Here is a 25206-nt window from a genome sequence, read left to right as displayed (position 1 = left end):
TGGAAAGGTGGAGCTTCCCAGTGATACCACTTATATGGTGTGAGTCCAGTACCATTCCCAGAAAGGTGACAGTTTGGGACAGAACTAGCACACGCTTGTCACAGTTCCTGTGAGCCCTAGTGCCTGCATGAGCTGAAGCTTTAACCCTCCAACATGGTGCTGAGGACCCATGGGTCCAAGACCATGCTGTTCCAGTAAGCCAGATGTAAAGAAAGAAATATGCATTTTAGTAATCAGCTTGTTTGTATGCCTGCACCCCACAGTGGGACAATGGGGCTCCAGGAGAAGTACTCTGTTTGATAAAAACACTGGGCGCAACACAGGTATCAATAGCTGGTATGTTGTCAAGTTGTAGTCCGCCCGCAACCCCAGTTTCCGGCAGTATCCACAGGAGTATCACGAGCCCTTCTGCCTCCAAACGTTTGAACGTTGCATTGGAGCGCAAGTATTCCGCGGCCAGGGTATGTTAGGGAACCCCATACATTCCATTGCAGCTCAGAGTGCTCCACCTGAGGAAGCAGGAAGAGTGGCCATTATCTAGCCACAAGGCATGTCGAGGCGAGTGATTGTGGGGGGAAGAAATGCTCATTCTCGGCGCACCTTGCGTTGATTCAGTGAATTTGGTGTATCGAGCACATCCACTTTTGTCACCACCCTAGCGTTCAGGAAATATGAACCATGACAACATTGCAACACCCAGTAGGCTGTCCCTCCTTTCACGTGTGTGTGTGTGTGTGTGTGTGTGTGTGTGTGTGTGTGTGTGTGTGTGTGTGTGAAAACGTTGCCCAGTGATGGACTGGTGCCCCATTCAAGGTGTGGTGTTTCCTTTTGCTCTGTGATTCTCAACAGGCTTCAGACCCACTGCATCCCTGAACTGGGGATGTACACTATAACTATAAGGGATTATAGGCAATAAATGAATGAAAGAACAGTGCTATGGGTCTGAGAGAACCTGTAGCTCTCACAAAATAGTAATATTGAATATAGTGTGTATATATAGTATAGTATTTTATATAGTAATATAGTATTTTAACAGTTGGTTTAAATGCAGTAATATTTGATGCTGAAATATTTTTCTCATAATTATTGGCTTGAACTAACCCAACAAACAAGTTAAACACATTCTCACACACATATTACATTCTCATCATTGGTAGCAAGATTTCAAAAGATGTTGTTATAAAAGTTAAATACATTTCTACTAACAGTTTGTTTGGATGTCTGACACACACTAGAAGAACCTGGAAGCTGCTTTTAAGAAGGCAGAAAATAGGGCTGAGTGATAATCTAGATTGGTACACCTAAACAGTACACTACACCAAAAAATTATTATATTGATTTGCACTTTTCATGACATTTACGCAATTTAATTAAATTATATATGTCATATTCAAAATCATGGGCGGCACGGTGGCGCAGCAGGTAGTGTCGCAGTCACACAGCTCCAGGGGCCTGGAGGTTGGGGGTTCGATTCCCGCTCCGGGTGACTGTCTGTGAGGAGTTGGTGTGTTCTCCCCGTGTCCGCGTGGGTTTCCTCCGGGTGCTCCGGTTTCCTCCCACAGTCCAAAAACACACGTTGCAGGTGGATTGGCGACTCGAAAGTGTCCGTAGGTGTGAGTGTGTGAGTGAATGTGTGTGTGTTTGTGTTGCTCTGTGAAGGACTGGCGTCCCCTCCAGGGTGTATTCCCGCCTTGCGCCCAATGATTCCAGGTAGGCTCTGGACCCCCCGCGACCCTAAATTGGATAAGCGGTACAGATAATGGATGGATGGATATTCAAAATCATGTTCAGAAAAAAAGTGTGCCGGGTGTCAGGCAGATTTTAAATTCAGTAAAAAATGGTATCTAGGAAAAGACAGACTAATTTACTCTACCATTCTTTGGGATGAGAAGAGAGTGGCTTCTGACCAAACTAATGCCCTTTATTGCTGAATGCAACCAAGTCTAAAGCATGAAACTTTTTACTGTTGGTTTCCAAGACAGGGATTAAGGTCTATGATTAATCCCTGTCTGGGTAACCACCCCTTAAATGTGTAAATTACAAATGATTATCTGCTTTGTTGATACTGTTTTTGAAAAGATATCTGTATCAGCATTGCTCATTTTCCTAAAAGGAATGGCTATACAACTCATATTTGAAGCTCATCCAGGTTTGTGTGTGTTTCTCAATAACAGATTTTCAATGTGCTTATTTTTTGGCTTTTCTTTTTTGCTTGTTTGAGGATTATTGTGATTTCTTTTAGCCACGACTGTTCCTTTTGCCCTATGGAATCCATTTATAATTTCAGTCTGAAAGCCTTGTTAATTACATCAACACACTCTGCATGCATTTTCTGTTATGCCCTTAAAAACCTCCTCTCTGCCCTCCATTTACCCTTTATTTCTTTTTTCTTGCCCTAAAAACGGAGCCCCATCCATATTCATGGACATCTCCCGTCTGCACTCATTGTTTATTAATGCACTGGCATTTACAGGCCAGAAGAGCTGCTGATATGTATTTATATTTTAATATTTAATGATTCTTCCACCTGGTAACCTCTGGCTCTCTGTCTCCTGCTGGCTTGAAAAAGCAGCTGAAAAGGTTTTGTACGTACAACACTAGGATTGTTAACACTGTTTGAGAGATTACTCGAATATTTCTTTTGATTTCCAGAGCTGTATGCTCCTTTAAATTAACATCTTTCATTGTTTTAAACCTGACCAAAATGCTGCTGCTGCAACACCTGGTGCGGTGACTTATGTCCATTAAATATTTGCTGCCTTTGGTGGAAGTGATTTGTTTTTAGTTATAAAGAACTGATTTGTCTTTAGCTGTAGCTAGACATTTCCTATTTCCTAAAGCCATGAATCATCACAATAAGAAAGGTTTATCAAAAAGTGCGTTATGTGGACTTCTCGTGGAAATTATGTAGTATTGATTTTTTTCCCTGAAATCCTGGTGTCCTAGAACAATGCAGTAGCTTTGGTGAAAGTTAACAGATATCCTTTTGCATGCATACCAAATGTATTCTAAGTGCATTTTCACACCTGTATTTCATTTGTTACAAGAAGCTTGTAATCTTGGAGAGTTTTCCCCCTTGGTTTGGTTTGTTTTCACACTGAAAAAGTGCACCAAAACGCATCACCGCAAACCCTGTGAGAATGTTCTCACTGCTGATTGGTCAGATCTCACTGAGGCAGGAGCAAGAATGTGAACAGAAAAAAATCCTGTGTTCTGGACAAAATTTTTTTCCAGTTCTGTTTACCTGCCTTCGGCATCCATTATGCAAAGCACACCCTGGCTACAAATGCCATTTAGCACTGACCTGTGGTGTTCACCTTATTGTTGGGTCAGATCGAGGTTGGATCACGTCCACACCAGAGTTCATTTGGGACCAGACTGAGACCACCTCATCTCAAGGTTCTCTGTGCGGTTGTTTTGGTCTGCATCCGAGTGTGATTGGTTCTTTCACACCTGCCCAAGTGAATTGCACCAAGGGTGAAAACGAACCAGTCTAAAAAGTGCAGGTGTGAAAACACCCTAAGGCTATGTTCACACACCAGGTAAGTGGCCCTAAGGATCTTTAACCGGAAGGAAATGTACATCTGTTCCATCCAAAACACTTTTGTTTTGAAGTGTTGAAGTAATGAAACTGGACTTTCTTTACTTTGCGAAGTAAATAGATTCAGCATATATATATATATATATATATATATATATATATATATATATGTATATATATATATATATATATATATATATATATATATGTGTGTGTATATATATATATATATATGTATGTATGTATGTATGATTTTTTTTTTTATTAAAAAAATTGGATTCCAAAAGTCAGTTATTATCCAGATGCATCTCAATAAATTAGAATATCTTCAAAAAGTTATGTATTGCCCTGTGAGGGACTGGCACCCCCCCTAGGGTGTATACTTGCTTTGCGCCATATGATTCTAGGTAGGCTCCAGACCCACCGCGACACTAAACTGGATAAGCAGTTACAGAGACTGAATGTGATTATGGCTTGCAGCTAGTGAAAACCCAAATGATATTATCTCAAAAATTAAACTATTATATATGACCAAGTTAAAAAAAATGATTTTCAATACGGAAATGTTGGCCTTCTGAAAAGTATGTGCACTCAATACTTGGTTGAGACTTCTTTTGCATGAATTACTGCATCAATGCAGCGTAGTATGGAGGCAATCAGCCTGTGGCACTGCTGAGGAGTGTTATGCAAGCCCAGGTTGCTTTGATAGCGACCTTCAGCTCATCTGCATTGTTGGGTCTGGTTCCTCTCATCTTCCTCTTGACAATATGGGGTTTGAGTCAGGTGAGTTTGCTGGCCAAGAAATTTGCATCTCCATAGAGCTTGTCAGCAGAGGGAAGCATGAAGTGCTCTAAAAATTTCCCTGTAGATGGCTGCACTGACTTTGGATTTGATATAATACAGTGGACCAACACCAGTTGGTTGTCTGTGTTACTTTTTTTAACACACTTTTACCTTCCACTCAGCTTTCCATTAATGTGCTTGGATACAGCAGGAGGGTGCCAGTGACTTCTGAACATCTGTCAAGTCAGCAGTCAGCATGATTGTGTAGCCTACTGAACCAGATTAAGAGACCATTTTTAAAGGCCTAGGAAACCTTGGGAGGTGTTCTGTGTTGATTACTCTAATTTTCTGAGATAATGACTTTTGCTATAAACCATAGCAAAATTTGGCTATAAACCATAATCATCAACATTAAAAGGAATAAATGCTTGAAATAGGCCACTTGGTTTGTAATGAATATAAATATATGCTGTATAATATATAATTAACTTGTATAACGTATACCTTGCCACTGTCGCCCCTGGCTTGCTCACATGAGGGTTTTTACTTTTTTATTTTTATTTATTTTATTTTATTTATTTATATTATTATTTTATTTATTTATTTTTTTACATGTCAAATCTTTGTCTTACTGCAATTCTGTGAATCTGCTTTCTGACAACATCAGTTGTGAAAAGCGCTATACAAATAAATTTGATTTGATTTATAAGTTTCACTTTTTTTTTTTGAATTACTGAAATAAGCTAACTTTTTTATATACCAATTTGTTGAGATGCACCAGTACATTGACCAGGCTTATAAATGTTTCTTTCACTCTAAGCGCAAATTTGTCAGACTTCTTGCAAACATTGGGTCGCAGATCATTTCTCAGCATCCATAAAAGTCACATGAAATCCGATATGAGTGTTCAGAGAGAACTGTGTTGCCACAGATCAGATATGGATTGGATTTTAGTACCACATATGAAAGTGTTCAAATCTGATCTAAAGTCAGATTCAGTGTGATGTTTGCTGTTCAACCACACAAATGGCACGTCTGTGTCACATATGAAGAAACAGATTTGGGCCACTTTTACCTGTGGAGTGAATGTAGCCTAATGAACTGTAAGTGAAACTTGATTTCTGTTAATCAGGAAAACACAAAGTGAATGAAAAGTTGGGATCTAACTGCATTATGAATTTTTTTTTTCCCCTTCCCATCATGGTTGATTCCCTCATCCTACATTTACTCCAGCTTCCAGTACTCATTTTAACACAATTTTAAGAACAAAAAAAAACTGCTGTCGCTCTTTTCTTCATTACTTCTTGCCGCAGGTTCTGACTCTTCTAGTAGTGTAGGTTCGTCTACTGGCTCACTCCCTCTTCCCACCTTGTCGTTACCTGTCCCACCGGTGAGCCAGTCCTGCCGAATCCCGGCTGTGGCACCAGCTGCTCCACTTCCTGGTGGGCCTGTAAGAGCCAGCTCCTGTGCCCCAGGCCCTCAGAGCTCTACCACCAATCCTAGCACTAGTGCCAATGCTAACACAAGCTACTACCTCCTTCCTCTGGAGGCCACGGCCATCCCGCCGGGCAGCGTGCTGCTAAACCTGCTCACAGGTGGGTACCACCTGCCCAAGTACTTCCTGGAAAAGAGGTGTTGACTAAGGTCTTCCATAGGCCGTTAACTATGGGGATAATACATCATGCAAAAATCAAGGAGACTTTTGCGCATCTTTTGACTGTTTTTCATCTTGGTTTTTTAATCTGCTTTGTGCTAACATTACTTACACTGCAGAGTTTAACAGTTACATTTACAGTGCTTTTCCACTCCATGGGGTGTACTCAGCTTTTTTTACTGCGGCCTTATTTTATTTTTATTTTATTTTTTACATTTTTGGCAAATTAAAAGCGTTACTTTTTTTACTACTTGCTCGCATGTGGTTCCAAATGAGCAAAAATATGTAAATCTTGCAGAGCACCGATTGCCAGAGAGACTTGTCAATAACCACAAAATGCAGATCTCCAGCAGCTCATAAAATTATGCCATAGTCTTATTATGTTCACACACTCAGAATGGTAGCCAACAAAAAACTCTGGCAAGAGGCAGACGTGCAACAAGGAATAAATATCTTCTGTCTGAGAGAACTGGGGTGACATTCAATACAAAAAATCTTTTTTTTAATCTACACATGAACACAAGTAAACTTTTCCAAAGCCTGCCATTCGCATTAGAGACTGGGAGCTGTGCTAATTGAAAAGAGACCAGGGCTGAAAAGCATGTCGGTGTGCTGAGTCAAGTAGGCATCATTCAGTGGAAAGCTCCATAAGTCCAGTGGTTATAAAATCCTAGGGACACCTTACCCTTAACAGTTTCCAGTTTTCTCTTCTCAAGCACACGTGTCCCAGCTTGTAAAGTGCTTGATCATTAGCTGATAAGTTGGTATGGGGGGGATGAGCATAGTTGCAAAGTCAGGGATCTGGACCTAATCTTTTGGCTTGGAGTTCACGATTCCCAATATTTTAAGGTTGTCTGTTTGTAGCACGATCCTTGAAACAACAAATGAACTAATTCACAGGTTAGAAAATGGATAACTGTATAATGTGTAGGCCAAAGGGTAACCCAAGACACACGTCAAGTGGCCTTTACTACAGAGATATAGCAAGGTTATTTTCATGCACCATATGGAATGTTTCTGTATTGCTTTGAATAAATTAATATTTCATTACTATACTTTTTATTGCTATTTATTACTATGTATTTATTACTATACTTATTAATATTGGCAGGTCAGCCATTTGTGAATCCTGATGGCAACACTGTTGTCTACAACCACACCATGACTTCACAACAGGGGAGGAGCCAGCAGCCCATGGCACAACCCCCTCCTCCTCCACCTCATCATCAACCAGCAAATCACATTCTGACACAGGTTAGTCTAGCACAGTGGCCTTTTTACGTACAAGGTACAGATGATTTTGAAATCTGAACATATGTAAAATCTACCAGCGTAATGCCAGGCTTAGGCTACTTTTAACAGAGCTGTTAATGTTGGCTGTATTGGCAGTGCCTGAGGCTGTCTGTAAGAATTAATAGGTATTCTCAAATGTTGTGTTATTGATAGCTATCCTACAACAGCTCTGCACATGCTCAGACCCAAAATGTTTTTTTGTTTTCATGTGTCTTTCAGGGGAAATCTCCTATTTTTTCCTGGTGCGTTATAAAATCTTAGCTTACTGTTATTTGCTTGAGCATTCCAAAACTGTACATGCTGAATCAAATATTAAAAAAATTACCCATTTATAATCAATGTATTATCACTTATTACCTTTACCTTTTTTTTGCCCTCTTAAGGGGATTTAGGCCGTGGTGTATATCGCTTCACTTTTGTTGGGAGCATTTTCTGATATGCTTCTTTTAACCTATCCAAATATCCAACCAATTATTTAGGCATATAAAAGTACACTGTCATCACACATTTCCACAGGGTAGTACAACTTGACATAACACCGGAGTATAGTGTGTCTCTCGCTGTGTTGTAATTTATAATCCGCATAAAATATTAGTGTAATTAGTGCTTTATCTCTATCAATTTGTATGGTCTTGGAGATCGACCTGTCGATCGACTGTTTGGCGACCACTGGTCTAGCGTATGATCGCAACTCACCAATGTGCCTGTAAACTAATTTGATTATTTTAAACTGTTTGATTAATAACCTTTTCATGAGTTTTGTTAGAATTAGCTTGATTTTTCCATGGAAGAAAACATTAAAGGTTTTATAAAAACAATTTTAAAATGAATAATTTCTATTAAACAACTGTATTGTTGCAATTGATAGAGAAGAAACATTCAGTGTTCTTTTTTCCATTATCATTAAAGATGTTTTGCTGTGATGCCCTGTATGTTTAGCTTGATTTATAATCTTACAGAGATGCCTTTGTTTACATTTTCTGCTTGATCATCACCTTGTCATTATCAAGTGATTCATAAATGTGTGACAGTCTTGCCTGTATTGTCTGATCTGCTGGACTCACTTCTCCTAACAGCTGAGTAGTTATTTCCCTGTTATATATTCTCATTACAGCTTTCACCTAACAAATTTGTGCCTAGTCTTACATTGCCTATCATCCTTCACCATTTAACATGGCCAAGAACTGCCTACTGCTGCAGGAAAATAATATTGACTGACTCCCAAAAGGGCCAATCACCAGTCTACTATATTGGCATGACGTGTAGGTGGATTTATGTCCAACCAGAGCCAGTACAAACTGATAAATGTAAGTGCATGTACACGGATGTACTGCCAGCCTATCAGAATGCTGCTGGCAGAATCCTGACAGTGATGCCAGCTTAACGCACTGAAGGTGTAAGACTGTTTACTTGAACTTAAGATGATTAGGAAAGTATATGTGAGCATATTTTAAAGCAATGAAATCAGAGTTTGGACAAAGTAAATGGTGGAATGAATGACCAAAGATTTAGCTGAGGCTCATTTTTAATAAATGGTTTCTGCTCTTTCTTGATGCTTAATGTGGACTCAATGAAAATTATGAATTTGAACACTTAAGTAGTTTGACATTGCAAATGGAACATTGTCTCAAACCGGTTAGTTTTGACTAAATTTAATTACTATCATTTCTATTATTTCTATTATTCTTCTGTTGTTCGTCTTCCATCCACTTTTTTTATAAATTGATTGATTCTTTAATTGATTGATACATTAGTCCTTATATATTTATCTCATTCGTTCATTATCTGTAAGCGCTTATCCAGTTCAGGGTCACCGTGGGTCCAGAGCCTACCTGGAATCATTGGGCACAAGGCGGGAATACACCCTGGAGGGGGCGCTAGTCGTTCACAGGGCAACACAGACACACACACATTCACTCACACCTACGGACACTTTTGAGTCGCCAATCCACCTACCAACGTGTGTTTTTGGACTGTGGGAGGAAATCGGAGCACCCGGAGGAAACCCATGCGGACACGGGGAGAACACACCACCTCCTCACAGACAGTCACCCGGAGCGGGACTAGAACCCACAACCTCCAGGCCCCTGGAGCTGTGTGACTGCGACACTACCTGCTGCGCCACCGTGCCGCCCCTCTTATATATTTATTTATTTATTTATTTAATTTATACCCTCCCTCCTGAAATGGCACAATTGATAATCTGTTAGTATTTTGTCTGAGAGTTTGATTATTTTGACAGCAGGTTGATATCGCTGCATTGTTTAATATGCAGGCTCTTGTCCTCATTTACTCGTATCTTTCTTTCCTATAATGTCGTTTCTTTGGAATCTTTCTCCTTAGGTACTGTGATTGAGACATTGTTCTTCTCTGTCCTCTGTTCCATCCCTCTCTCTTTCCCTCTTCCCCTCTTTCCCCTTCTGTTTTTCTGCAGAATTGTGGTCAGTCTGTGCAGTATTCAGCGATTTCTTATCCTTCTCCGCTCCTGCCTGTTCCTCTAAACCAACACTACACCGTGGTACCTGTCTCTTTCCCTCATACCATCTTTGGCTCTCTATCTGTGTCCAATAACACACTGTAGATTTCAAATTTTCTTCTTTCATTATGTCTAATTCTCGTTGTCTCACATTTGTGTACCTTTTTTCACATCTAGGTGTGGGTGCTATAATATCATTATGATCTTGTATATCACTGCATACATTAGAATATGCTGTGGAATATGCTGCATGACAGAGTAACAACACACTGTTGGTTTCTGACAAATCCTCCTAGTTCAACAGTAAAATGCTCAATAATTGAAAAGAAGGACAAAGGGCGAGTTAGGACAAAATATAGTAATGTTGATAAAATACTCGCACATCTTTATAAGATGCCTTAAAATTCATATGAAATATGAATCTTAAAAGTCAAGTAAAGTATCTTCTGTTTTCAGCTTCCTTCCTTTCCGTCTTTTATACCAAATTTAGTGCTAAATTCAAAACTGCTGTGGGCTACTGGGCTTGTGTTTTTTCCCTGCCCATTTTCAGTGTGACATCACCAGTCAGTCAGCTCCCAGAGCCTCCCCTCCCTGTGGCTCTCTTAAATGCACATGAACAATCTCTTTGGCCTTCTACTGGTATTAGACAAAGAAATTTGACAAACCACACATCATTTTGAAATTCCACCCTCATTCTGATATACTGTCCACTTTTAGTGCAATGTATGGTATTACCATTACACTGCTCAACCCTAGTTTAAACGTCAGAGAACACTGGGGGGAAAAAAAGCTTTGTATTTCTTTATTTGCTGGCACTAATTTTAAACTATGCTCTGTTCCAATTAGTGCCCTATTCCTTGGTGCACTTCACAGTTTATGAAACCAAATAAATAGTGTAGAGGGAGATGCTTGAGATTCAGCCCTAGTGTTTTGGTGGTGTAACTGCAGAGCAATACAGACACACATACACAAATATTAACACTCACATAGGCATAGGGTACTCATGAAGGCTATGGCTTAGGCTCCAGGTTGTGTCAACACAGAAGCATAAACTTGCCCTAGTGTTTTGCTAGTATGTAACACTTTTAGTAGATAGGTGAGCTTGGCTGTATATGATGTTTCAGTATACATTTTTGTCAAATATTGGGTTAGACTAATTTCATTTCTAGATATTAAAATATCTTTTATATGTGATCCTAGTGTTTTGTTAATATATAACACTTTAGTAGATAGGTGAGCTTGGCTTAGCTTTAAATGGTGTTGTCAATCTGTAAGCCAGATTTGGCACTAACTCAAGTAATGCTTTCTAACACTAGTGAAACTGCCAAAATATGCATTTTCTAAGCAAACTCAGCACAAACCCTGAGGCTGCTATAACATAGCTTGGACCATTCTTGCTAATGAGTGGTAAAGTTGACCCTTCAAAAAAAGGTCAGAGCAGAAGGCCTCCTGGGTGTTAATGTTTGCTTCCCTATGGAGAGGTTTATAACTAAATTGGGTCACTCCAGGTTTCCCTGGGTCTTTCTCATGCTGTGTCCCCCTACCCAATAGCATAAATCATATGGTTCTTTGACATGTTTTTAACAAATAGAGCACCCTTTCTATCAGTAACATCCTCACACTATATCAAAAATTAATGAAGCACCAGATGCTGTAAAAATCCATCTATGTATAGAATCTCAGGAGTATGGCAAGTAGCTGCTGATGGTGGAGGACAGCCCAGGCTTTGATGCACCAGTAAACCTAAGTCCTTATAGTGCTGGCCTGCTTTTACATTCCCCTCTTACCCCAGATGTGTTCTAATTGAGACTGGTTTTGAAATGGTTGTCAATGAGGATTTGCCCAATTCATGTTCAGAACTGATCGAATGAATGCTTGCAGAGTCAATCCGGCTATACCCTGTCAGCAGCTGTTAGGGTTAGCAAGTCGTTCAGATTTAGATTTAATTATTTCAGGCTGATTAACCAGACAGGGATTAGTCCTGGACTCTATACTTGGGTGAATTTCATTTCATAATCTTACCCCTAGTTCTTGCTTTCGAGTGTTATCTTGCCTCTTGGAACTGAGTTACAAGGTGTAGTGGTTAAAATCTTTGCCTATGAAATGGAACAAACGTTCAAGTGCCAAGAACATCATATTTTCTGCTTGATTCATTTCAGGGTCACTGTGTTGATGCATCAGAACACAGACAAAAAGAAAAAAAGACTAGCACTTATGCAGTGCTATGCTGCAGGTCTGCAGCAGTATCAGAATTCTGGACTTTAACATAGTTAACTTAATGGCGCCATGCCTTCAAAAGCGTTCCACAAACCTATGTTATTATCCACTCCTAATTCTCTGTGATATGAAGCTGTATTCTGCAGCTTATTTGGTGGCTTTTTTTTTAAACTTCCAGATTCACCTTCAATGCTGCAGTAGCCAAAGTCTCTAGAATGTAACTGCTTCTGCTGGGACGCAAGCTGGGGTCTGATCAACCTTATCTGTGTTGCATGGGCAAGGGTGTCTGATGTTGAAAGACCCAAAGCACACAGTGACCCTAGTTTACATCACTGATGATGCATCTGGGAGATGTATCTTGCACAGTGAAGTCTGGCGTAGTCACCACTTACTTGTGAGAGAGAACCCTAACCAAGCTACAGAACAGTCCTCGAAAAAATACCCCCAAGGGGTCTCAAGAGGGAGGGATGAGGATAAGATCTACATCTGGACAGATCAAATGCATTGACCCAGGCTAACTAAATGACTGAGATGTATCTGCAGCAAGCTTTGCAAGAATGTACAAGGCCTTAAAGTTCATCAGGCCTGAGTGAAATGTATGGAGAAGGAGGTGCAGCACACAGGCCTTGAGCCTGGTGAAATGCATGAGGAGCCCAGCCAGGAGACACCCACAGAGCCCAGTCCCTCCCTGCACCACAGTCCCCTAATCCCAGCAGAATAGTTCACCAACTACAACGGATCAAGATATCAGAGATGTGATAAACATCATCCAAGCTACAGCAAAAGGAGATACAGACCACCGACTTCATATGATGACTGCCATCATCGGTGGATTCATGGTAGAAAGATTCTTCAGTCAAGAAATAAAACGCAAATCCTACTTACACCATGACCCACAGAGCCAACAAAAAACAGCAGCTGAGGCAAGAGCTCTGCCCCCTCAAAAATGATACAAATGTTCTACAGAGGAGGAAAGCAAGCCCTAGCTGACTTTGAAGAAGATTGGTAATCCTTCGAAGAGCAGAGTGGCATAGAAGAAGGGGAAGAGAGAGGGGGATAGAAAATGTGCTGCTTTCATTGCTAATACCTTCGGCTTCACAAAAAAACGTATAGGCTGGCTCGCCTGCTCAGCAGAGGAAGTTCTTTCTTTCCTTTCACCATGACCACCGGTGTGAACCTGATCCTGGATTATTATGCAACTTGTCAACTGGGCCAGGATGAGCTTCAACCTTACCACATCGAGATCCTTGGTGCTAAAAAGGGGGAAAGTGGTTGACAAATTGTGTTTCTCCTTGGCTGGAACAGCCATCCCTTCCGTCAGTGAGCAGTCAGTGATCTCAGTGCATCTCTGAAAGACACCGCCGCCATTCAGAAGTCCAGCAAAGGGTTGGAAAGTTGGCTCACCAAGGTCAACAAGTCAGGCCTGCCGGGCAGATTCAAGGCATGGGTCTACCAGCACTCCATCATACCACGTGTTCTGTGGCCTCTGCTGGTTTACTCAGAGTAATGGGAGCAGTGTCAACAGTGGAGTCCCTGTAGCAAAATCACTAAATTTCTCTGTAAATGGTTGGGCCTCCCCCACAGCCTCAGTAGTGCAGCCCTTTACAGCACCAGCACACACCTTATAGCTCCCATTCAGTGGTATCACTGAAGAACTCATGGTGGCACGCACGAGAAGTCCTTCAGTCCTTCCCTACAAAGACTCCAGGGACCAGAAAGTGTCAGCAGCCGGCAAAGTCTGTGTGAAGGTGTCTGATGTAGAAAGACTCGAAACTTCATCAGTGATGTTACCTAGGGTCACTGGGTGAGTCCCAGTGCATCCGGAAGATGTATCTTGCACACAGCATTTAAGGTGAAACTGGAAATTCAGAGATATCGTCATACTACTAGCGCTATTTTATGCTTGTTATGAGGTAAAGGGACACAATGTGCTGAAACTACATCAATCTAACATAATACAATGGTTATCATAGTTTATAAAAGGAAATATTTATATTTGTGGCTTTCTTTTGTCACTTGCACTGCCATCTTGCTGGTGATTTACAGGGCATTCATAGCCCTGCATTTGAAGTGTGCCCCTGAAAAATCTCCATTTTAAGGTGTATATGGAGCTACCCTCCACCATACTCTTTCTCAATCAAGAATTGAGACATTACCCTTTACCCTTGGGCTAAACAGAGTTAGGCTGCTAAGGGATTTAGCCCTTTTTCAATAGAAAAATCACAATTCAGCATGCTGTATAGTTCAGGACTAGGCTTAATCCCTGTCTGGGAAACCATCCTGTAGTGTGTGGTACCTGCAAAATACAGTAATAATATTATGTATTTTATTCATCTTGAAAATGTATTCAAGTAAAGGAGGTAGCAAATATAATTGCTATTCACACAAGAATTAAATTATATGGTTCAGGGATGCAAATTTTCACTTGTGCGCACACATCTTGTATAATCTCTGTAGTGTAAAACAAACTTCCTATACATATCTATGGATGCACCACTACCACTTTTTCCCCTTCCGATACCGATATTTCATGTTCAAGTATCTGCCGATACAGAGTACTGACACCACTTACTAGACAGGTCCCTATAAATCCAGATATTTATAGGTTAAAGATTTTATTTTGTTAAAGCAGTGTTCTGTATCACTAATAAGATGTAATAAGCTTGACTGAACAATATTTACTGTATTAACTTTATTAATTGCTTTATTCATATTTACCATTTTATTTCAGAGCCAAAAAAAATACCATTTACGCAGTGCAGTAACAAGTACAAGTAGGAAAGCATAAATTTACTAAGCCTGACTGAACAGCTTTTTACACTGTTATGAGGATATTTATATATAACATATATATATGTTAGCGTGTACTTGTTAGTGTGCTTCTATGTGGTTGCTTGAATGAAGTTAGTGTGCTTTGGCATGCCTTAAGCTGGGGTTACACTACAAAACTTGTAGCCTGATTAATTTTTTATTTTTTTTTTTGCCTTGAAATCACGTTTCAGACCAATCACAGCCAGTGGAGGATGCTGGTCTTTCAAGGAGGGGAAGCTCAATTTCGGCCTACATCATAAAACGTGTCGGTATATTTATACATAAATTCTACCCTCCGTTCCTTTTCAAGAAAATGATCTGTGACCCTGTTGTACCAACAAGGCGTCTTTTCCAGGGACTTGACTAGTGTCCTCTCAATGGCCAGCAGAGATAGGCTGCTCAAACGGCCTTGGCCCATGTGAAGTGTCTGCCTGTGCTCCCACAGATCTTTACACCAAAGGATCGCTGATTTGCTCACTTCGCTGTTAATCAAAAAGGGATTCAGCCTTAGAAAAATCATCCAATCATCATGCAGAAGCTGAGCGTCCAGGCCAGCCGAGGTCAGCACACTGCCCCATAGACCCCCAGAGACGCAGAGTGTCCGATGGGAGGGACAAAGCCCAGCATTTATCCAATGACTCGTCTCGCTTCGCTATTGAACTCTGTGGACGCTCAGTGTCCGCGCTGTTTAAATCAATGTGAAGCTGCAGGAATGATTGAGAGGAAAGCTGCGTCTTTAACAGTGATAAGAAGCTGATTCTGAACAAAAGTTGAGCGCGTTGTAGTGCATATTTATTCAATGACATGTACACACAACAGTATATATTTGATCACTTATTTTTTGACATTTTAGGGGAAGCTGAGCTTCCCTTGCAGTCTTAGAGCAATCGCCTCTGGTCACAGCATATGAAATATTTGATTTTTGGACCTGACTTTAGGCGTAGTCCCATAGTGTAAACTCTTCATCAACCCAAGGCTGAACAAGTCCTTTCAACAACCAAATAGAACAGAGCCTGGAAAGTAAACATAGGCTTGTGCAGTGGAGCACAGTGGAGTACGGATTAAACGGTAAAACTATAGATAACTATAGATAATGGAAATTACATAGTGCACATGTCCCCAAATAATGAGTATTACCTGTAGGAGAACAAAGTGAGCCACGCAACCCACTGGTACAGACTTTATTCCAACTGTATTCCTTCTGATTTTCCATTCCACCTTAAATGATGGCACACTGTGGCACGTACTATGGCTACCACAGTTTCTGAACCATTTACGGTGGAACATAGCTGCAACTATGTTATTGTACTAATTTCCATCTCCTGTTGCAGTGTGTAGAGACCACAATGTTTTCCTATCCATGACCCAAAGAGATTTTTACAGGGTTTTTTTTCTTTGTGGTTTTACACAAATAGCAGCGCAAACAATAACCACAGTGAGTTGTACGTATGTCTCCAAGGAAATTCGAGTTGCATGTTTAGGTTGCGAGTTTGGAGTCGTGTAGTGTAGTGCATGTGAGAGAGATTTTTCCAGTCTCCATTTTAAAAAAAATATATGTAAATAAATAAATAAATAAATAAATTGTTTGGTGTGAAATTCCTAGTAATTCCTAGAAATTCCTTTTTTTTTTTTTTAAATCTGTCCCAACTTTAAATTCAAGCTGCATCTAACAGCGCACATGTGCGTCAGTATCTGCTTCATGGGGTGTGTCCCAAAAAGTACCCTGTGTACTACATGTAGGGAATAGTAAGTAGTGGGCCTTTTCATATACTGTGTTTAAGTGCCCGTTTCAGTGCTCATACCAATATAGTATTGGTGCAACACTATACATAACTCTACATTTCTAATGAAACACTGGGCGAGCGGGTGTCTACTAGAGATGTCACAAGAATTGATGCTTCGGTAACAAATTAATACCAAAATTCTGAAAACGATATGGTTCTTGTTTCCTACGGTACCGAACACGTCTCAGATCTCTCCGACCACTCATGGTCACCATAATAAGCCTACACGCAAATAAGCCAAGAAAGCTAAAACAACAACACAAGGAATGGCGTTGGCAGGAGAAGCAACAGGTCCATGATGACTGGTTGGGGAAAAAAAAAGTTACATATGGAAATAATTAGCATTCGAGTGTGACAACCAAACAAAAGTGCTGCGTCGCAAAGCCTAAAAGGCCCAGAAGCGACTCTCTCACAAAGCATACCAGCACCTACCTTATGCTGTTCCCTTTAAAACTAGACCAAATTTGTGACTTTCCGTCAAATGTTAGTTAGTGATCCTCATGTTTGTGTAAAGAGTACTGGCAATAGGGTTACAAAAAGTACAATAAATTTTAAAAAATAATAAAATATGATGCCTGTGTAGCTGTGTTTCAAAGACACTTGAGTCAAGTCTGTAGATTAAACATGGGCCAAGTTATGGTGATGCGTAACCAAAGTTGAGGGACAAACACAGACCCCGTACTTCAGCAGAGAGCATGTGGTTTCAATGTGGACTCATGCAGCACAAGAGACCACTCCGTTTAATTTGGCAGCCACAAGCTCAACAAACAAACATCAACGCAGTAAAGGTTTTCAAAGCTTAGATTTCTTTCACTAGCTGCCTCTCTCCTGCTGCGACCATTTAAAATACAGGAGGGGTCTGAGGGAGGTTGCCTTGCTTAACAGCTAATCAGAGTGAAGCGCCCACCTTCCAACATGTCTGGCAATTAAAGTGGTAGAGTACTGTGTTAGAAACAACACTAAACCAAATACATGAAAAATAAATTACACTTTTCTTTCTATTTTTTTTTATAAAAAAAAAGCGAGAATAATTTTTAGATAAAGGCATTTATGTAGACATGCATTTGTTTCATTGGTTTATTTTTTGTCATAATATTGAGAATCGTGGAATTTTAATGGTATTGGTACCAACTTATACATTTCTGGTATCATGACATCCCTAGTGTCTGCAGAAATTTGACAGTGCAGTGTACATTGACATATCTGTTTGAAATACTCATGTGGATTTTACATCACTGTACATCTTTAAAATGTTTTTATGGTATGTTTATGGAAAATTGGGTCTAGTTGCTGACAGTTGTATTTATTTGTTACAGCAGCAGCAGGACAGCTTAGGGAGCCAGTTTAGTCAGATGAGTCTGGTTCGGCAGGCCTCTGGTGAGGTCTCGGAGACCCAATCGGGCCTCTTTCCACATTCTATGGTGCTCCAGAACCCGCCATCTGGCTACATGATCCCCCACCCAGGCCAGCCTGTCTCTGGTCCTGCATATCCACCACTGACCCCAGTCAACCAGCCTATCATCCAGCAGCAAGGATACATACAGCAGCCTGTGCAGCAGGTATACCATGCAAACCTTTTTATCCCCAAGCATAGATTTATATAAACTAAACCCAATCACTAAATAAGCATATTGTTAATTTTACGTATTTATTTTTAACACTACTGTCAAATAAATTAAAAGATAATACACAGTGGAATTTGTGAAAAATTTATTAAAGAATTGTTGCATCCCTGGTATTTTTGTCGATTAAACCCCATGAAACATTTTATTTATTTATGAATAAAAGAAATAAATAAAACATTTTAGACATTTTCTAATCATGTGTCTGTCTGTTTTCCAGATGCCTGCGTGCTACTGTGCTCCTGGTCAATATTCCCACTCTAACCAGCACTACAGACCTGTTACACCAGTACACTACAGCACTCAGAGCCAACCTGTACCACCACAACAACCAGGTACTAACTCACTCTCTCTCTCCCCCACCCACCCACCCCAGACTGACTGCTTATGGGGTATGTTTATGAATGTGTCGGCGGTGGGTGGGTTTCCTCCGGGGTCTCCGGTTTCCTCCCACAGTCCAAAAACATGGAGGGTAGGTGAATTGGCTTCTCTAATAACTGTCCTGGTGTGTGAATGAATGTCTGTGTGTGTGAGCCCAGATATGGATTGGCGCTCTGCCCTGGGTTAAACCCTAGTGCCTGATGCAGTCCTCCAGGTGGACGGTCGTTCCTGGTCTAGAGTACGCTGTGCGCGTTTGGCTGCCGCTTCTCACCAGTGTGTGTGTCTGTGGATTGAGCGTTCTGAGCAGTGTGGATTGTAAAGCGTCCTTGGGTGTCTAGAAAGGCGCTATATAAGTGTAAAGATACATACATACATATTGTTTACATTCAGAGAGGTAGATTTACATTCACTATGTGCATTGTGCAAGCAATAAAATGAAGTTGCAGTTATGAATTTTTTCTTTATTTCTGATGGCAGATTATTTTAATTCTTAAATGAATATTACAGGTATGTGCTGTTTTAATTTAGAGAAATTAACCAGTTTGGTTATTAGGGTTCAAGCACTCAGTGCTATTGTTTTTGTTAGGGTTTTTCTTATTATTCTTTTTCTCCTGTAAAAGTCATTGTGCGGAAGAGACCGTAGGTTGTACAGACTCCCCACTTGGAGGGTAGATGTAGTTTGTGTGCATCTCAGAGGACAAAAACTACACTGATTGGCCTAATGGTGGCGCTAGAGCGAAGTGAAACGCGTTTAGGTTCATATCTCCTACACCGTGAGGCGTAGAGACAAAATCTTTTTTTCCACTGATTCTTTGGGTCCTGACAAATCAAAAACGGGTTAGTCAAAATTTCACTTTTCCAAGGTTATTATCACGCTAATTTGCATAATTTGCAAAACCTACTTTTGCGAACTAGTCCGGGGATTTTTATCCAATTCTCTTGAGCTTGGTGCCAAAATGTTCGCAGAAGTCTGAAGGTTAATAACCTTCAGACTTAAAGTTTAAATTTCGATTCAATATGGCCGCCATATGCAAATGAACCTCTTCGGCTTATTGTATGTTTTACTTACAAATTTATAACAATTTCATACCTTACTCCAATGTGTTCAAATTTCATATTCTAATTCCAGATATGATTCTGAGGTAGCATGTCAAATGAGCAGCCAATATTCATATAGGGGGCGCTGTAAATGCTACAAGTTTATATCTCAGCATCCGCAAGGCGGATCGGACCGCTGTTTGGCATGCTGCTTCTGTGTTCAAGGCTATAAGTGGAAAATTAAGGACAATTAGATTCGGCCAATCAGATGTCAGCACCTGTTTGACTACCTTAACAAGGTCCAATCATCATGGGACTTGACTGGTATGTTTCCTGGGAGCACTTCCTAAGTGCATAAAAATGTTCGTAACGATAGCCACTAGGGGGCACTATATCAAGAAAATATGATATTTCTCAGCGAAAATTAAGCGTATCGACACGCAGTTTACTTCTCTGTATACTCTGCAGAGGGCCTCACAACTTTATAGTTGCAAATGTTGTCAAAAAATGCATTGTATTTTCTCAATCGCCAGTTGTTTAAAATTGAACTTTTTCAAACTAGTCCGTGGAATTTTGCTCTATTCCCAAATAATTGACCTTGTTAGAATCTGCAGAGCCTGTAGGTCAATAATTATCAAAAAAAGTTCAACATTTGGACAAACTTTTGTTGTAATAAATCAATAAATCGAAGTGTGTGGAGCTTTAAACATTCTTTCAGCTGTAACTCAAACAAATTAAGCCCAATCAAGACTAAATTTGACATACGTATGTAGGGCCTTACTATGAAGAAGCATATACAATATGACTTCAATCCACCAAAAGGGGGCGCAACAATTAACAATAACTGATTAAATTAGCTTTTTTGTGTTATAGCGCCATCTAGGATTGCAGTGGCACCCCAATTTAATCATGTCATATGATCCTCATACTGATCAAGCATGTGCAGTTTTGAAATTTTTGGGGAAAGCGTTTTTGAGTTATAGGTGCATTTGTGATTTCTAGAATTCATGCTGGATCTCTCTTATTTAGAGGGGCCTGTAAGCCACATAGTGATGAAAGTTCAACATTTTATTGATAATTATTATAGGCCAGGTCTTTAAGCTTCCACTGATACCACATATGTCCATGTTAGGAAAATATCCATAGAGTAGTACTCCCTTAAAAAGTTCTAACATGAAAGACTGTAACTGCTTAGCAACACTATGTTACAGTAGTAAATTCTTTCACCACCAGATAGAACTACAAAACTAAATATTGTTTTGTTGATCTATATGGAGGTTAAGATCCTATTCACCTGCAAAGGTTAATGGTCATACTATATGAATATGAATATTTATCATAATTAAAAATTATAAAGTCTTCTATACCTCTTCAAGTGGCCATTTACCCTCACCAGTCAGAAAATACCCTTTGTTATTGTATGTTTTATTCTGATGTACTGAGTTTCTGATGTTTACACTTGTTTCTCACAGAGTACAGTGTCCCATTTAATGCCTGACATGTTAAAAGGCAAGAGCTGCACTCTGATTGGCTGTAGTGCGAGGCAACCTCCTCCCCTACACCGCCTCCTGCATTTAAATGCCCACCTGCATTTAAATATTTTAGATTTATATATAACTACTCTATAGTGGCCTGTCCAGAGCACAGGTTGCTCTGATAGTGGCCTTCAGCTCTTCTGCATTGTTGAGTCTGGCGTATTGCATCTTACTCTTCACAATACACTGTAGATTTTCAATGGGGTTAAGGTCAGGCGTGTTTGTTGGCCAATTAAGAACAGTGAGACCATGGTCCTTAAACCAGTTACTGGTAGCTTTGGCACTGTGTGCAAGTCCCAAGTCCTGTTGGAAAATGAAACCTGCATCTCCATAAAGTTGGTCAGAGCAGGAAGCATGAAATGCCCTAAAACATCCTGGTAGACGGCTGCATTGATCTTGGCCCTCAGAAAACACATTGGACCAACTCGAGCAGATGACATGGCAACCCAAACCATCACTACCTGTGGAAACTTTACACTGGCCCAAGCCACACGCTTCTGATGCTGTCTCTTGTTCAAGACTGGGTTCACACAAGGAATGCGACGCTGAAACCCATGTCTTGCATACATCTGTGCGTGGTGGTTCTTGAAGCGCTGACTCCAGCTGCAGTCCAGTCTTTGAGAATCTCCCTGACATTTTTGAATGGGTTTTATTTAACAATCCTCTACCACATCTTTTCCTTCCCTTCTCCTCTCTATTAATGTGCTTGGACACAGAGCTCTGTGAACAGCCAGCATGACCATTTGTGTCTTGCTCTGCTGGTGTAAGGTGTCAATGGTCGTCTTTTGGACAACTGTCAACTCAGCAGTCTTCCCCATGATTGTGGAGCCTACAGAACTAGACTGAGACCATTTAAAGGCCTTTGCAGGTGTTTTGAGTTAATTCACTGATTAGAGTGTCGCACCAGTTGTCTTCAATATTGAACCTTTTCACAAAATTCAAATTATAAATTGTCATTTATAATCATCAAATTAAAAGAAATCAACACTTGACATATATCAGTCTGTGAGTAATGAATGAGTATAATATGCAAGTTTAACACTTTGAATAGAATTACGGAAATCAACTTTTTCATGATATTCTAATTTTATGACCAACACCTGTAATATTCAAGTTTATAGTAAGCACTGCTCACACATTATATACCTCACACAAAGACCCTCTTACATCACACACATCACTCAGAAACAAACACACCTCAGAGACTGTAGAACACAAGTCACAAACACAAGCACCTATTACAAATAATCTGACACTGCACATACCTACTTGGCTCAATGTCTAACAATTTTGCCATAGCCACAAATGCCAATACATCCTCTCCCGATCAATTCATACTACAGGAGTTGTCAGATTTGACTTGACTGCCATATTAAGCCAGTTAGTGCTTGAACCCGCAGATAGCCGCTAGCAGCTCTGGTTATGATTATTTTACAGTGGTAGATACAGTAAGAGTTGTGGGCATTTTCAAAAGCCTACATGTCACTAATAGGTTTATACATTTAATACTTTATTGCTTAATAGATGTACTGGTACACCATCAATTAATTTTGAAATTTATTTGAACATTTTATGGTATTAAAGTTGCCTCTAATGATGCATAAGATGGGGGATAAGAGCATGTGGTTGATTGTAGTGTAACAGCACTACCTTCTAAACACAAGATTAAGATTTGATTTCCAGCCTGGACAAAGAGTACCACACTATACCACTATGGGTCCTTAGGCAAGACACAACGCTTACGTTGCTCTGGATAAGAAGAAAAATCAAAAATGTCATAAATGGAAATGTATGATGTCCAGTGTTTTGACTAGTCAGCGTGTGTATGTGATGGTTGAGGTGTGTGAGATGTTTTCTGGGTGGTAGGATGCGGGGCCGTGGCACTGTCTGAGAGGCCGTAAGATTCTCACAGTGAACCGGTCTCTTTTCCCACCCCTCACTTCTCTGCTGCTGATCCTGACCTCTGACTGTTATTTGTTCTTTGTGCTACATTCATCTTGCCAAGTAATGCAAAGAGTTTTGTGGACATGTCTAATCAGATGTTTTTGAACGTGGTCCTTTGATCAGATACATATCCAATCAGTGCTAAGTATGGTGGTCCTTGGCCAGCACGGGCAACATGGCAAGAAAAAATAACAAGGAGAGGCTTGAGTAGTGTACCAAATGGCACCATACTCCCTAAATAGGGCACTTCACATATTGTGAACATAACCTGCTACACTCTGAGCGTTAGTTCGACAAGCAGATATAAAACCTTATTTGGCTGGAAATTTTACACCTGTACATACAACACAATGCCTGAGTATAGAAAACATTATTTACTCTACACTGTGCATTTGGGATTTTGAAAATTTCTTTGCACAGCAGTAAAAGCAAACCAGCTAGTCTTAACTTTAACTTAATTGCAGTGCTTATGACATGATTTGCTCAGCCAAGCCATAATGTAAAGCCAGTATACCTTTCAAAGAACATAACTACACCTGCAATGTTAAAAGATGCCGCTTTTGAATAAAACTACTCATAAATGATTTATAAAAGGTTTACAAGGTGTTTACTGGTTATTAATTAGGTTTCAAACACAAAAGTCATTCATATTCATTCATAGCACGGATAGAAAAGGTAAGTGACCTGTTATTTGCCAAAGAATGAGCCCACATCCATCTATACTGTTAAACCTCAGATCTTGCATAATACTGACCTTACTTTGTCTTCTTCATCAGTCGATATTAAGACTGTATGCACAACATACATTTCAGTTTAACTGTTTAAGCACCATGTTTTCCTGTACGTTTAGACACTTTCAGTATTAGAAAATAAAAGTTCACTGTTGCCCTTTCTTCCTTAAAAATGACTATTAATGTACTTCAAGGTATTAACAATCTAACCATGCAATAAACAGATGTTACACCATTATATAAACCTTTAAGTGTAGACTTGTTTTAAAATCGCTGAATCTTCCTATAAAACATACTATTGCTGCAGTACATTTATAGTAACAAACGGAAATTAATTAATACTATGCAAAACTTTTCATGGACACATTGAGTAGGAGCCAGACAGGGTTGACTATAGACTGGGTAACTGTTTAGAACTAGAAGAAAAGAAACAAAGTGAGGTGAAAAGAAACCACTCTGAAAGTCAATAGATACAACAGTGATTAGAATTTCAAGACCACACACTTGTCTTTGTTGGGTGCTTCTCAACCCTTAGCTGCTGTAAAACAGAGCGTGCACCTTGTCCATAATGTCACTAAAAGACTCCCATTTTCATACGGTGTGTCTGTTTGTTGGTGTGAACTCATGCATGTGTGTGGGGGGCTTATTGCACTGAATAGACACTTTTATTCTCTCAACGTGTGTCCTGAGAGACAAAGTAAAAATAGCTCTCTCTCTCTTCTGTATCTACTGCTTTCTCTGTAGGTCAGCTCATTTCTTTCTTTTTCCTATGACCGCTTTCTCCTTCTTCTTATCATTTTTTTCCCCTCCCTGTCTGAGTTTGTTTTTTTGAGTCTCTCTCTCGCTCTCTCTCTCTCTCTCTTGCTGGTGAATTGATTGCAGCCGGCTGATACAAAGGAGTCAGTCAGACAGGAAAGCGAATGTTGAACTTGCTGAAAACAGCTGTCTGCTTTCTGCCACCTTAAACACCCCACTCACTGACCTTGACATGGACTCCACCAAGCACAAGCAGCTAGAGGAGAGTTAGAGTGAAGAAATAAAAATGCACTGAGCATTGATAGGTGGTGATTCTATGAGTTTTCATTTTTGAAACTGTATTAAGTAATACATTTTAATATTATAATAATATTTCATATTTTTCAAAAAATGTAATATTCTCCGGGTAGTTCCAAGGTGACAAGTGATAATCATGAAACTTCGTCAAAGTGTAATCCTGTCACTTAGATGATTAACAGTTATTATGACCCATGACATATCTGCATTTCCAGCGTATAATGGATGTCTTAAACATTTAATGAACACTGAATAGCTGCTGGTTTCATAACAGGTGATTAGTACTGTTTGGATTTAGTGCAGACCATTCCGTGTAATACCACTGAATTACATGACCTACTTC

At 40.0% G+C, this 25206-nt stretch overlaps 1 protein-coding gene across 8 annotated transcripts in view; it reads left to right on the top strand.

The window, feature by feature from the left end:
- The window catches only part of LOC136676343 (R3H domain-containing protein 1-like), a 90288-nt gene that overhangs the window by 52842 nt on the left and 12240 nt on the right, over positions 1-25206 (top strand). For 6 of the 8 annotated variants that reach the window (XM_066653278.1, XM_066653274.1, XM_066653276.1 and 3 more), the window contains 5 exons: positions 5638-5919; positions 7090-7232; positions 9706-9789; positions 17876-18118; positions 18402-18516. In XM_066653278.1, coding sequence (XP_066509375.1) covers positions 5638-5919; positions 7090-7232; positions 9706-9789; positions 17876-18118; positions 18402-18516 — 867 coding nt within the window. The remainder of the gene's footprint in view (positions 1-5637; positions 5920-7089; positions 7233-9705; positions 9790-17875; positions 18119-18401; positions 18517-25206) is intronic. The other 2 variants (XM_066653279.1, XM_066653281.1) reach the window with 2 other exon arrangements.

The sequence above is a fragment of the Hoplias malabaricus genome, chromosome X2 (genome assembly GCF_029633855.1).
Source record: "Hoplias malabaricus isolate fHopMal1 chromosome X2, fHopMal1.hap1, whole genome shotgun sequence".
Taxonomy (NCBI): Eukaryota; Metazoa; Chordata; class Actinopteri; order Characiformes; family Erythrinidae; genus Hoplias; species Hoplias malabaricus.
This window is presented reverse-complemented; position numbering and strand designations above follow the sequence as displayed.